Here is a 15788-nt window from a genome sequence, read left to right on the forward strand (position 1 = left end):
AAGCCCTCAACTCCCCTCCCATGAAAGGCTCAATGAACTGTAAGACTATGTAAGTAAAGGGAAGGAACTATAAAACTATATATAAATAAAGGGGGAAGTAAGTAGTGAAGGAACTATAAGACCATATGTAAGTAAGGGGGAAATCACACCCAAAGTCAGAGTCACCAAGTTTCCCCTGCCACTAAACCTGAAGGAAACCATAGGCATGAGAAAAGACCAGTTGGAATGTACACAACTGGGAACTGCTGTTAATTCCAAGCTAGAGAGACCATCATCATACAAGCACAAAGTGGAAAAAAAAAAAAAGACCCTTAATGTACAGCCCAGATGTTTAGCTGTCAGACTCCAGTGCTTTTGCATAGCACTACCCTGACTCAGCTTTACCAAAACCATTGTTTTGGTACAAAAACATTGTTCACAGCTGTTGAGCTGTGAAGTCTTCTAAAATATGCAAGAGGAAATTAAAAAACACCTGTGGAAGTGAAACTGTTGAAGAACTAACTCAAGACTCGAGAGAAAAATTTCACCATGGAAACTACAAAGCTCAAAGAAAAATCCCAAACAGTTTGAAGATGGCACCTCAGCAAGATCAAGACTCAGTCTGTTGTGAGGAGCAAGAGACTGACAGCTGCCCTTTTGACCGATGACTGCCTGACCAAAGATTCAGTTGCGTGCCATCAGTGTGATGGCCATTAATACCTACCCTAGCACTGTGTTATTTCCACTAATCTACTATGTGTGTAAACTGCTCAGTGGCTGTAGCGCACCTTGGATGTTCTGTCTCCCTTCCACCATCTATGCAGTCAGTTACGTCTTTTTGGAATACCAATAGGAAAGTGACAAATTTAACCTCTTGGATGAAGTACATTTTATTGAAAGTAACCAAGATGATCTTTCATTTGACTTACTTTGTTTCTGTTTTCTAAAATACTCTTGCCTCAGCTTATTACTATTCGTCACAGATTGTTCAACTGCACTATCTCATACAGAAAACAAAAGCACTTACACTATTTCCTGCTAAAGGAATCCAGACTACATTCACAGTTGAAGACTAAACAACTGGTGTATGTAATGCAACAAAGCACATCACACAGCTTGTTAATAAAGGGAAAAGAACTTTAGTGATGACTGCAAGATTGCAGGCTTCTTGAACAACATGCAAAAGTACGCTTACTTTGTCAGCCTCTATTTCTCTCATATAGACACCTGAGTCAAAAAAGGTCATTACACTACACATCAGATTCACATTCCACAAAAAGAAGAGAACCACATATGATCAGGCATCTTCTAGAAGCACATTAAAGTATTACACTGATGACTAGCATTTCATGGAGAGTAAGCACAGGTTCCTTTTATTTGAGACTGAATACTACCAAGAATAACTACTATACCTATTGGCAACTGCTTCTGGTACAAGTCAATCACAAGGCCCAAGTCCATCTTTTAGAGGCAGCAGACTGCCCTAATCATTCTAACATCACATTCACCCACCATGGCAAGGGTAAAATAAAAAAATGCCAAATGTGAAGATGTTTTAGTCAGTGATTCTTTTTTATTGAAAGCTTCTAATGTTGCATTACTCAGAGAAATTAAGTGCTAGGATCTACAACAATAGTTATTTAAATAGTACAGCAGGTTTTCTTCACAGACACCAAGTTTAAGTTACTTGTTCACTTGTCCTTGTTCAGTTTTATAATAGTTTGATTTAATTTTTTTTCCTCCCCTATAATAGTCAAAGTTGCAGATCCACCACGTACATGGAAGTATACAACCAGGTAATTTTTTCATGGGAGGGGATGAACCTACAACAGCATATAAGGGGAAAAGTATATATATCAAAGAACCTTTAGTCTCTTAAAACTGTATCTACAACCAGGAGGGGCATATTGCTTTAATACACAGTTGAAATTTTAATACTCAGGGCTTCAAAGTTTTAAGGTTATGGTAGAACACAGAAATTAGGAATGCTTTACTCACCAGAAGGTATCCTCGAAACTGGTTGTATATTATTGCTGTAAGCAAGTTCATCAGAAACAAGTTGCCTATTGGAATAAAAAGAGGCAGTAAGAATTATTGAAATACATATCTGTTTCTCAAAGAAGCTTCAACGTATACAGTAAGTCAGATGTAGAACATAAAAAGGATAAGTTTTCTTGGGTTTGATTTCCAAAACGTTTTTGATGTTTGAACACAATGTAACATAGCCATCCCCCTGTGATATGTTACTATTATGTTTTGAAAAAAAAAAAACCACAAAACCAACAACAAACCAAACCGTAAGTACCTTCCATGAAAATTATCTTACAAGACACTACACAGTAATTGGAGGAAACAGAAAAAAAAGGAGAAATTTATGATTAAACTTCCTAGAAAAATAAAACACACTGTAGCTGGTATGTATAAGTATCAAAGTTAAAAACTGCCTTTAAATTACTGAAGACAAGCGGTAACTTACCTAATACAGTGAAGAGTATGAAGAAGATTGAATACGCTCGATTCTTAGAATATGCAGGAATCATCACTATATCAGATTTAACCAAAAAGGAAATAAGAAATTAATGCTTAAGATGAAAGCGGGAGACCCCTATCAGTTTTTGGCAACTGCTAAAAGCTCTTATATAGCTCAGCTTCAGAGCTGCACATACAATTACACCAAAGGAAAGGCAAAAATCAAGTTACTAAAGGCATGAAAAATCTTTACGTAACCTTCCTCTGGCTGTATTAAGAACTATCAGCTGAAAGAATGGTTATAGTAGACTGAAGTAATCTTACTCTATTATTCTTTGAAAAGAAAGACAAGAGTTATTTCTGAAACATTGCTCACCATCAGGATTGTTTGCAGTAGTTAGCAGGACCAGCAGTGACGTCAGCGAATCTGGCAAATTCCGGAAATACACCATCCACTCCTTATCCTGCTGGCCATCCTAGTCAAAGAGATGTTCATTGTTAGGGAAACACTGAAGAAACACTAAGACTGTCTTAGCAAAGAATAGGAAAAAAAAAAATCAAAATAAAATGTATCAGTCAACTAATCAATTTCTTACACACACAATGAGATCTACCCCATGAAAAAAGCACGAGACAAGCATAAAAATTAGGACAATGTTTAGGAATACAGTGCAATCACTTCACTTATTAACAGACATTAAAAAAAAACATAGGAAGAACAGCAAGCTAAGACAGACACAAAAGCTCAATACAGAAGTTATGTCTAGCGAGCACCTCAGATCCAGGAAGAACAATAACGTCACAAAGAGACAATATAGGAATCTGAAGCCACTCTTGACTGACACAAAAAGCATAACCTCTTAACCTGCAAGAGATACTAGTGTACTGGAGATAAAGGGATTCCCTAAGCATGATTTTAAAAAATTATTAAAAAAAAAATCACAGACTAATACCATCTTCTCAACTTGCATTATAAAAATTAACATCTAGTAAAAGCAGCTTTCTTTGTTATTGCAGCTACAGCATGCTGTACCTCAGCATAGATGAAAACCTAATCACCCTGAATTGTATACTCCAGGACTACACTCCAGCTTCCTCAGTAATGAAGAGCTGCCTCAATGACTACCATATTACAAAAGATCCTTGCTGATAGATTATGAGCTCCTCTCAAACACCTACAGCTCTACTAGCATACTTACTGTGAAAGGTCTCTCTCACTTCCCCTTTGATTTCCGAATAGAAAACTTAACATCCTCCGAAACAGTTATTTGCACAAAAGTTACTACCACTACTCAGAACAAAGGTATTCCCCTTTCTCCTGTTATCCCCTTAAATACTCAGGGTGGGAGGTTCTGTTTAGTCACAGTAAGGTCTACACAGAACACAGTCAGACAAGTTTTAGGTCTCTTTTCAATAACGTATGTAAAGATGTACTTAAAGTACAAGTGCAAGGATACTCATCTTATTCTAGAGGAGATAAATATTTACACAAATAAGAGCACTATGCTATAACCAGTGCTAGTGCACATTACAGGAGCTGTTGGGCAGGTGGAAAACAGGCAACTGTTCTGTTTTGAAAAGAATGAAGATTCAAAATGCTATGTAAGGTATCAATGCAAATATCACATAGAGCTTAAATATCCTGGGGGGCATAGGGGACAGAGATCAGTGTTACAGCACCCAAAAAATATTTGCAAATACTTCGGCAACTAAGGTCATCAAAATTATTTTGTGGCTCAGTGTAAACATCCAAAGCTCTGGCGGTATCAGAATTCTCATCAAAAATGCACTGAGAGGCTGATCTGGGATCATCCACATAGTTATTTTTTTTCCCCAAGCTCAACTAGAGACAGCTAAAAAAGATGCAGAGTGCAAACATTACAAACATGAATCATGTAGCACAGAACAAACAGGCCTTGCATCTGCTGCAAAGACTGGAAAAATGTACCTCTAGAGGACATACACAAGACAATGCAAAAATCTAGAGGCAGGAATTTCATTACTAAATGTATTTTTAGAACCTGCTTTCAGCATTTTTTTTTGTTAGATACAATTAGTTTGTAGGGGTATTAGACTAGCAAATCAGAAAAGGAAAGAAAGACTGCTCTCTAATTTGTTATTTTTCACCTAAACGTACACAAAATTGATCGATTCAGGTGTACAAGTTATATTCCCATCTGCTAGGAAAGCTCATAACTGGAATTAGATGCAACATACAGAGATAATACAAAGATCTAGCATGCAACTACACAAAGAGGGGGGGGAAATAGAGCTCTGCTTCTAATTTCAGAAATTCTGTAACACAGGGATTAGAGGAATTTGCCAATCATGAGGAAGACTAGAGGCAGGCTCAAGTGCAAATTGCAGTAGGAACGAAGCTGCAAAACTGAGATTAAGGAGAAGGCTAAAATTACTGGGAGAAGTATGCAACAAATCTTTGTGCTCATAGGAACACATTTATGAAAGATCTTAAAAAGTAAGGACAAAAAAAAATAAAAATCTGAGTATGATCCGTTAAGATACAGGAAGTTTAGGAGAGAGGGAACATACCAAGAGTACTGGAACACAAAAGTGATTTTAACCACAAAATTTCAAATTTGCTTTTCGGAAGCACAAAGAGAAAAAAAAACAGAGGAAAAAAACAAAGATCAGAAATCAAAACATCCGAATAATGCAGGCAAAAACCTACCAAGACATGGCCAGGGATACCAGTATTGGAAGATAAGAAAACACAGAAGAAACTAAACTTAGCAAAAAGCTAGATAAGGAAAAGAGAAAAGAAATGAGTGATAATATAAACAAAAAAGTGACAAGATTAAGAGCTCTGGACACAGAACAGTGTAGGTTTCAACAAGAGCAGAGAAAGTAAGCAAAGGATTAAACTGGAGAATTGTGTAAGAAAGCCGCTTGTATAAACAGACTTTCAGTTTCAAACCTGCGATAATGGCATCAATACCAGTAACATGCAGGACCATAAACAAAGATGTCAACCACATTTTAGCATAGAACTAACTTTGCTCTGAGAAGCAGAGCTACACTAATAAAATAATAAGCTACAGCTTACAGCGAGAGAGAAAGATTTCAGTTATGAAGCAGGAAGGAGTGTTATCACTTAAGAAGCAAAGCACAGTCCGGAAAAAATTCTTCACTAAAAGATGAAGGGATTCTAACACTATTCTGAGGGGCATTCTAATGCACGCTTACAGAAACACGCTTACACGGGTACTATGCACATGTTAAATCTCTCTAAACGGACTTTAAACTCATCCCAGTGAGTCTGACAAGGTAACATGACCTCTTCAGGGGAAATAAGTTTCACCAGTTTGATTATAAAACTAGCAGCTATGGAAGTAAAGAAAAAAGAACACCAAGATGTACCAAAGCATAACTATAATTGGTTACCTTTGTTCGAGCAAACAGCAGCATGGCAAACATGGTAAAAAGAGACAGATGAACAGCTAATAGTAGAACAACACTGTTGGAAAGAAAACATAAGCATTAATACCAACTTTATCTTATTCTTAATATCCTTTGCTAAAAATACAAAAGGATGCCATATAAAGAAAACCAGGGGTATTTTTAAGAAGCAATATGGAATTAACAAAAGATGATCTAAGTTTTGATTCAAAATAAGAATCACACTTGTTCAGGACTCCTCAGCATGAGCTTAGACAGTTGTGAGGTCAATGAGATTCTAACACTTGTTTTTCTAAAGTTAGGACCCTATTTATACCCTCCAATCAAAATACAACATCTTGGCTTCCATACACCTTTAATTCTCCTGGGACTTGGTAGTTAAAAAATAACAGGCAAGGCCAGCGAGTTCTATAAGCTGTGCACATACACGACCCATGTGACAGGAAGAGATCTCTTTCAAAAAGTGTCATGCTGTCTGGTTACGATTTCACCAGTAGGGTTTCCACTTCAAATTTCTAATGGTGGCAAAATTTAACACACATATTGCCAAAGCCATTTAGAAGTGAAAAAGCTGGAGTAAAGCACTCTGAAGATGTAAAGATAGAGGTATCTTCTTGCGTGGCACTCATGATTGGAAGACAAGTACACGTGTGTCTACCCATACCTCTGAGAGGCTACCTTGGAGAAACACGGCATAGACCTTTGCCCAGATGATAATTCAGTTCTTCCCTTACAAAGGGGCCATATGTAACATATACAGAATTAAAAAACACCACTCAACAAGTATCAAAAAGCTAGAGTCACATCACATGCATTCTGAGAAATTTTACAGGCAAAAGGAATCAAAAAGTTAACACAACCTCCATCTGTTACTGCCCGACCTCATCAACCACTCTAGCTAGGCCATCAAGAAGGAAGCTACTCAGATGTCACACACCAGAATACTAAGAGTATTATTCTTGCTGCATGCTATGACCTACCTTGCCATTTCAGGCAATGTGCTGTTGATGCTTTTTAATGTTTTCTTCATCATAGAAGAGTTCTGAAGGAGAAAGAAAGGACGAAGAATTCTTCTTATTCTCACATCCTGCAAAAAGTAACAGATCAGATACTGAGTTCACATAAGATTAAGGCCACAAATATTTTTAATACAAATTTATCAAAAAGCAGTGATACACCTATCAACAGTATAACATAAAAAGGTTGTGCTCAGAAGCTAAATCCATCCCACTGAAGTCACAAAACACACAAAGATTTTATACTTATGAGTGAGTGCCTCATTAAAAGAATGAGGGATTGCTTTAAAAATGCACACTGACATTTCAATAGCCTCATCAGGCCGCTATTATAAATAATCTAACTTCACTTCTTGGTAGACATAACAAGCAGGTCAAGAGATGGCATTTGCATATTTTCTGCCAAGGTCCATTTCAAGAAGGGAATTAATAGCAAGCTACTGTCAATAAAAACAGATACACATTTTGAAAATAAGTGCTTGCTTTCAAGTTTCAGCCCTTTTTTTTTTTTCTTTTTATAATTAAAGGGCCTGCTTATTTCTCAGCAATTTCTGCCTCTAGCAGGACTCAAAAAGGTGATTGCCTGTATTTTCCTTAGCATACGTTAAAGCAATTAAGCTGTTTGATTCTTGCATTCAAGACACTTGCCAGCCTTCAAGTTATTTCTGTGACTTATCAGCTACTTCAAGTAATTCAGCATCCTGCATTTTACAACCAGTCTTCTCAGGGCCACACGTAACAGAAAAAAAAAAAAAAGAAAAAAATAATCACTTGCTCCCTCGCTATTTCCTTGTTCATACATCCCAGCAGTTAAACTGCTCCTTCTGCTGCTGCTTTGTATGGGAGGCTCCTGTTCAAACTACTCGTCCACTATCACACCTAAAGGTTTTACAATCACTTCTTTCCAAGACACAGTCCCCATGTTGCAATCACAATCCTTCTTTCAGCTGCATTATATTCATTTGACTTGAATACAAAAAGGACATATGCATTTTTCTTATAGTTAGATACTTACAAGCTTAAGCAACATGTTCTTTCAACATTTTAAGATCATCTCTTCGATACTACATCACATCCTGGTCAGCAGTGACCAGTGGTCAACTATAACCACTGGAGCCTGAACAGCTCAACAGTGGGTTACTAATAGTAGCAACTGCATCCAACTTAATCTTAATACAGACAATAATTTGAAATAGGTTTGAAAGTTATCTGAAGGCAACAGATAATGGCTTTGATATAAGAAGCAAAATTCAAGATTTCTGCCTCATTCACTTCCTAGCTTTTTTACCATATTTGTATTTTCTTAATGATAATTATAAGTGAACAAAACTAATTTCATGCAGATTTATGTTATGACAGAGAAAACCAATTGGGAGATTGCATTATTATATAAACTTTTAGGACTGTTTCACAAAACTGACATTCCTCTCAGGACACCTTTATCCAAGAAAGCAGTTGTTAAACTATACAATTATCTTTTACACTACATAGACTCTGCCATTGAATCAAGTTAAGAATGTAATTCTCTAACTGTATGAGAAAACTGGTGCTATATAACCAGAGTTTTCTCCGTACTGTTTGACTGTTGACAGACTACAGCAACAAAGCTTTATCTAATTTTACTAATGACCTCACATCTTATAGTAATAATCAAACAGAATCCCTTGAGAAGCTATGTTACACCACGTATTTTCTGTGTTTTACTGAATTATCCAGCTATCAAAGACCAAACGTGAACTGTCTCACCCTCCTCCCTTAATTCTCCAATAGGCCACCACCCTGCTGACTATCCCTTTGCAGGTTCTGCTCCTCTGCCACTCTCCACAACTAGAGCCGCTAATTGTTTCTGCAGAAAGCAGTTCTTACCTCCGTGCAGAGGAAACTCAGCGATACAATCCAATCAGTAAGGGAAACAATCAACGTCAGTATATAAGACATTAGCCATCTATTTTTCCAAAACTCTTCCCATCCAACTAAGTAACTCTGGGGAAAAACAAAGAAACAACCTATTTTAATAATAAATTCCAATATCCTAATAAGTAAGCCAGCACCAACTGTTTTCCAAGTATTTGTAATTTTACAGCAGTGCTCATAAAGAGCTCTGTGACATCCAAACAAAAATACACTGATCAGAGAATTTTTCTACAAGAACTAAATAAAGGTCAGTAAAAGTGAGTGGTGCACACAGGCCATGTGAGAGGAATCCTTTGAATGCAAGAAAAATGTCCATTTAATAAGCATATAAGGAGATTTTCCAGAAAGAAGCATCCAAAGAAAAGTTCAGTTTCTGACTATTTTTATTTTGTTTAAATGAACTGGCATGTATTTGATCATTATATACCCCAATTTTTATAGCTTAATACAAGCAGCTAAGCCAAAATCATTGTATTCTTCGCAAAATTTATTTCACTTCTTTCACACAAGCTGGAGTTTATATTTCTTAGGTTAAAAAAAAAAACAAAACAATTTTTTTTAATTTAGAAAATACGCATTTTCTCATTTCTCCTGAAAGTAAGCCTTTAGTATAGCAAAGCAATCTCATCATGCAAATCCAAGATTTGAGTAACAGTTCTAAGGCATTTCCCAAAACATAAAATGGAGGAAAGCCACACTGGCTATACCTACTGAGCTGCCCAACACACCTAGCATCTCATTCAGTATCAGATGAACGTGATGCTCACCTTCACGGATACATCAACCATGAACACGAGAAAGCAAAGCAGCTCAATGCTTTCTGTTAGGCCACAAGGAGGATTCCATGCAGGAAGGCGGTATCGTACATCTGACGTGACAGTAAGCGAAGAAGGCTTTTCAATGAAAGCCAAAGCCAGAATTATAGTAATGGTTAAGCTCAAAATCCTGTTTGGACAGAGATGAAATTAAAAAAAAAAAAAAACCCAACAAAACAAACAACCCACCAACAACAAAAAAACAGCCCACAAAAAAACATGAAACAAAAAAACACCAAAAAAACACTAAGCCCACAAAATGAGTCAAAAGAGCAATAAAATACTTACAGTAAAGCAATTTTCTTAGAAGTAAACCAAGCTTTATAAGATCATATTTAAGACAAATGGGTTAGACCGCAATGCAGCACTTAATTAGCATGCCGTTACCCACATTAGAATAACGTAACTGCTGACCACCAAATAACCTTAGGTGGTGTTCTTCTGAAACTAACATTACAATCTCGCTACTATTTAACATGTTTAGAAATAGACACTTGGAAAACTCTAACACACCGTGCTGTAAATCATGCCAATAGTCTATTCATGCAACAGTCCTATGGCTGTTTCAAAGAGCCATCTACATGATCACGCTTTTGTATATCTTGTTGCTTTCCACTTCTATCACGTTCACTTGTAATCAACCCACTTGCTTCGTACAGTAAATTCTTATAAGGATAAAAGTACAATTATTTAATTATTTATCACAAAAGAAAGATGATTTTTTTTTTCTTTTTTAATACAGCCTTACTCCAAAATGAAAAAGCAAAATGAATATCAAGTTCTTACCACTGGCAGGTTCTTGAATAGTACCATCGATAAAGCCACAGGGATTTGGAGTCCACACGGTGATTTATAGATCGATACTGAAGGCAGAAAGCAAGAAGGATAATTCAAACCTTACATTCAGTCTGTCTCAAAGACAAAGATCAAGTTACCAAAATAAACCAAATTCTAATCAACAAAGCTCAAGTCTTGAGACAATTCCAGTTTCACAATAAGCTAAAGAAATTGTTTTACAAGTTATTAAAGTGTCAGTCACCCGTGACCATAGCTGTAGCCTACATGCATGCAATGGGAAAGATTTTAATGAAGTCTTCCTAGTCTAAGGACCACACAGTCGCTCAGATAATCAAACTGCATGGCAGTCATCTGAAGGAAGGGTTATCATCATTAAAAATAAGAGCACCTGTACTAATTCAGCGCCTATTCTATCTACTCACCAAAACGGTCCACCCATTTCGTTTACCTTTCTAGCATTCATTCCATTCATGGATCTTCTTTTGTCTTTCTCTTCCAAAAAGCCATAAGATTCAAACAGTTTAATTCTGAATATAAGAGACCTCTAATGTCCTTAAACAAAACATGCTTTACATTCAAGGAACTACCCAGTACTCAGAATTGTCCCACTTTTGCTGAAATCTGCTAAGGCCCTCCTCAGCAGCTGCTCCTGGGCCGCTGTTCCTCTGCCGAGAAGTATCCGCACCTTTAATATACCTGATCCTCAGATATCTCCCAACCAAACACTATCTGAATGCAGCAAGAGAGCTCAAGAATTGCCCTACAGCATTCCCGCTGCCTGTGACTAATAACTGGGAGATAATAGGTTCTGAGAATATGCAGTAATGGCCAGTAAAGGAGAGACAAAGACAGAATGAAGACTTCCAAAGTTCAGCTGAAGCGAGAGTTCCAGCTTCTTGTTTGAAATTAGCCTTAAACTCTACCAGCTTTTAAAATATGCAAGTAGTCAGATTTAGAGGCAAATTACAAGGTTTGCTCAGATAGTTTCTCTTAGAGGTAAGGCCAGTCACTTTCAAAAAAAAAAAAAAAAAAACCAAACAAAAAAAACCAGAAAAACCAAACCAAAACAAAAAAAAAACCCGACAACCCACAAAAAAGAAACCCAAAAACCCACCACAAACCCCAAACCAAAAACCACCCCACAAATCATCATCTCTTTTGACAACCTTGAAGAGAATCCTAACATAGTTTGGGTTGGAAGGGACCTTTAAAGGTCATCTAGTTCAACCCCCCAAAGACGACTCTATTTCATTGTACGAAGCAACTTGTTTCTCCTAGGCAGAACTTCACTGAAACTAGCATACCACAGGAATTTGGAATTCTGATTTTGCTTCGTAAATCAAGATGATGTTATGCGGAGGTTGCCTTGAACACATAAAAATGTAAAAGCTAGCAGAATGCACAACAAATATCCAGCATGGGAGGCACAATAGCTAACAAACAATTATATTTACCTGTATTGCATCTTCAATAAATACTATGGCTTGGTTTATATAAAGGTCATTATCAGCTCCAGCACCTGTAAAGTTAAAAAGAAGTAAGACTCATTCTCTGTACTTCAGATAAAGCCTACAGCTTGCTAATTAGTTAACAGAAGCTCCACAGCCGTGATTCTCATGGTAAAGAACACTGTACACACACAAAAAGTAGAGACAGCTCCTGCCACATTTGCTCCATCAGCAGTACTGTGCATTAAATTAAATAAATAACAATCATCTCAAACAGATCATGCATCTTCTTGTATTTTGTGAAAAGGTTCTCTCTTACATTTAGCTTAAGTATATGGATTACACCAGTAGTTAAATAGCTACCACAAGACTGCAATATTTCTATACAGAGACGTAAGTAACGTGCATTGCAATAGAGCTTCAATCAAATTATTGTTTGACAAAGTGTACAGTCAAGTGAAGCTGGAAAAATCAGACACTAGAATACTACACATTTTTACTTTTGCTTAACAAAGGTACTGAGGTTTAGGTTGATCTCATTCCCTCCAAAATCAACAGAAACCTCCACTCAGATGAGAAGAGAATCAAGTCCTTTTTTTAAATTTGTCCCAAGTTATTATCACTATATCAAACAGATCAGCATTCAAGACAGAAAGGGGTGAAAGTATACAAAGTGAAATAAAATATCAACTAATTAGTTACTATGCAACACTTCAAAACAGTTCATATGAAGATACATACACAAAGAATAAGTGGCAAGCACTTGAGTTCACTTGAATTAGGACCCTTGAGTAAACAACCTGGTAATTAAGCCAATAAGAGACACAAAAGCAGTTTAAGGCCCAAATGAGGAAGGAAAAAAAAAAATAAAAGGAAGAGGGGAAAAAAAGAAAAAAAAGAAAGCTGACAGGGGCTAGAGATATGAAAATATGTGCTAGCGTAACGTTCCCACAGAGGGGAAGAAGCCCAAGGAGCACTTCATGTTGTCTCCTCCCAGGAGACAGCAATCCCAGCACGGGATATGATGAGATTGAGTCACTCCTAGCACTGGCACAATGTTCTCCAGGCTCCAAGAAATGCCAGAAGCACCACTGATCTGAGTCCCAAACAATGTTATGTTCCACATGATTCAGCAGCATCAATTTTCTACAAAAACTGCAAACAGTTTTTAAATGTCACCATTTATCTGAGCAAAAGCAACAACACAGTTTTGTACTGATTCAGATATGAATCAAGAAAGACTGAGCATAAACAGGAGACAAGCTAGGCTCACACAATGCAGATCTTATCTCTTCCAAGACACGACACACCAGTAAGACAAAAATAAAGTTGTTTAAAGGAGCAGTATTAGTCAAAAGGATAGCAAGGACAGCAAAAGCTTTAGATTTCTTGGAGCACAAGCCTAGTGTTAATTTTGTAAGGGCAGATTCTAAGCAACTGCTCTTAATATAAAAATAAAACAGGGAAATTAGCAAGAAATGTTTGCTTTAGCAATTAGAGTTTTAGTTTGTTTTTAAAGAAAGAAAATCCACGCATTTTCCATGCATGCTACCGAGGATACCCAATTTCTTCTGAAACTCTTAGTCACAGCAAGTGACGCTTAGTCACAAGCAATGAGTGAAATACTGCTCGGTTCGGGTGTGCAGGATCTCTCTCAGACCCCACTGCACTTTTGACACTCAACAAACAGGCAACAAAAAGAGAAGATTCGCTTAAGTGATGTGATCCCCTGATAATAGAGAACCTGAGGTCTCCAAAGGAACCTTTTCCTGGGGGGAACTGAGAAGTCGGACCTCGAATAGGCAGTGAGTTAAGAGGGGAAAAAAAAATTGTCAGCACCTTAAAAAATAAAAATTAAAAAAGAAAATAAGCCACGTCTCAGGCTGCAGCAGTGCAAGGTTTGCACCCAAGGTCAGCGATAGCGGCTCGGTGCGTTCAGCCAGGCAGGGCGGCCGCAGGCGGCCCCGCCGAGCCGCCTCAGGCGGAGCTGCCGGGACCAGCCGCCGCCGAAACACCGGCAGACCCCCAAGGCAGGCCCGGGGGGGCTCCTCCTCCGGCGCCCGGCCCGCCCGCCCCGCTCCCGGGAGAGAGCAAGCTCTGAGGGAAAGGGGAGAGCGCCGCCGCCCCCCTCAGGCACCGGCTCCCTCAGCGCCGGGCCCGGGGGACGCCGCCGTCACCTCCCGCCTCACCGCACTCACCGTCCTCAGCAGCGGAGCGGGCACCGGCCCGCCAGAAAACCCGCCTCGCTCGCCAGCTCCGCGGGGGCAACAGCGGCTCCGCCTCAGCGCCAGCTGCCGCCTCCATAGGCAGCGACCACCGCGCTCCCTACCTCCTTGCTGTTGCCGCCGCCGGCGGGATGGGCTGGGGCTGAGGCCGGGGCGGCACCGCCCGCCGCACGTCACCGGCGGCCGGGGGAGGGCGGGAACCGGGCTCCTCCCGCCGCCCCGGCCCGTCCCCCCGGCCGGGTTCGCCGCCGGGAGCTGGGCCGGGTCACGGAGTTGTCCCCTGACAGACTTCTCCCTCTGGGCAGCGAGCAGGGCACCGTCCGCCACCTCAGGAACCGGTATTTGTAAGCGGTTGTGGGGTGGTGAAAGACGTGACTAAGTTTGTGGTAAAAAGTGTTAGTTCTTCACCCGAACTTACGAGAGCAGATGCCAGGGGTCGTTACGATTCTTAAAAAAGTATCCCTCACGAGGAATTGCAGCTTTTTTACCTCACGGCAGCCCTAAACTCGGTATCCTCGGCTGAGGGCGCCTCTAGGCCAGTCCCTGCCTCGGGGAGAGCTGCGGGGGCCAGGTTTAGGATTTATTGAGGATATTTATTTATTTAGCAGGGATAGAAATTACCGCTTCCTGCTTGTATTCACCTTCTTAAATAATCATTAACATCCCTAGTCACAGACCGTATTTAAATTCATATTTAGTCACCTAGGCATACAGACTTACCTTACACTACTTTGACAGTTAAAAGATGCTTCACTGTTGCTACTCTCCCCTTTCCTCATGGTCCCCTTCATACATCCCTTTCTCTGTTCAATTTTATAAAGCTGCAATTCCAAAAGGGTAGATATAGGATTAATTTGACTATATACTATTTTCTGAAACATAGCAGGAGCTATGGCAGCATAATGATAAAAAGGAAAGTCAATTGTTTTGGTATTCCAGCCTGTAGGTCCATCCTGTACTGCTTAATTAGCAACGGGGTAGTTTTTGCCTCCAGCTGCATAACTGATGGGTCAAAAAATCCCTGTTTTTACACTGACCTCTAAATACGTCAGGGTAAGATCCAGCCTTTTGGGGGAGCATAAGATAAAAAGGAAAAGTCCATGACAATGCATTTAGCATAATAGTCATCACTAGTAAAAACTGAAGATCAGCAGCTGCGTGTTACAGTTATTTCCCATTCTCAGTAGACAGCAGAGCACTGATAAAATTGGAGTTATTGTTGATAACAGCTGAACTAGAGGCATCAGACGGAACAGGCACAGTAAAAATTTCAGGACGGTAAAGGGAAAGTAGGGGTGGGGTGGTATAATCTGTATTCAGCATTAGCAGGTAAGAAATAAAATGCAATTTGCACATACGCTCTAAGTGCTATTGCTAAGAAACATGAGTGTCCTTTCACTAAGTGTCTGAAATATTCACGGTAACCACAGTTACAGTAAGCACAGGTAAACATTGTATTACCTTTGCGATTATTTTTTATTTGAATGAAAGCAAATGTTTCCTTCTCCTTTCCTCTTCTGTGATTGTTAGGAAAGAGAATCAATAACTTCAGGAAGAAAAAGAGAAATATACAATGGATTCCTGAACTTCTGTTCAAAATTCATCCACTCCCTCTGGCTGGAATGGGAAATGGAAGTGTGCAACGGACAGTGAAGGAAGGTGAATCTCAGCTGGGATTTTCCATCAGACAAACATAAACATCCTTAG

The 15788-nt window shown here is 39.0% G+C and overlaps 1 protein-coding gene across 3 annotated transcripts in view; it reads right to left on the minus strand.

Annotated features, from left to right (window-relative positions):
• TPCN2 (two pore segment channel 2) overlaps positions 1–14250 on the minus strand; it is a 40336-nt gene extending 26086 nt beyond the window's left edge. For 2 of the 3 annotated variants that reach the window (XR_008465945.1, XM_054198609.1), the window contains exons 1-10: positions 14055–14249; positions 11863–11927; positions 10397–10473; positions 9563–9740; positions 8748–8864; positions 6846–6952; positions 5851–5923; positions 2825–2924; positions 2456–2521; positions 1978–2042 (exon numbers count right to left, since the gene is read on the minus strand). Coding sequence is in view for 2 of the 3 variants with exons in the window: in XM_054198609.1 (XP_054054584.1) it covers positions 1978–2042; positions 2456–2521; positions 2825–2924; positions 5851–5923; positions 6846–6952; positions 8748–8864; positions 9563–9740; positions 10397–10473; positions 11863–11927; positions 14055–14160 (954 nt within the window). In the remaining variant the exon portion in view is untranslated. Of the gene's footprint in view, positions 1–1977; positions 2043–2455; positions 2522–2824; positions 2925–5850; positions 5924–6845; positions 6953–8747; positions 8865–9562; positions 9741–10396; positions 10474–11862; positions 11928–14054 lie in introns of all 3 variants that reach the window. The other variant, XM_054198610.1, reaches the window with a different exon arrangement.
• Positions 14251–15788: the final 1538 nt, after the last annotated feature.

The sequence above is a fragment of the Rissa tridactyla genome, chromosome 4 (assembly GCF_028500815.1).
Source record: "Rissa tridactyla isolate bRisTri1 chromosome 4, bRisTri1.patW.cur.20221130, whole genome shotgun sequence".
Lineage (NCBI taxonomy): Eukaryota > Metazoa > Chordata > Aves > Charadriiformes > Laridae > Rissa > Rissa tridactyla.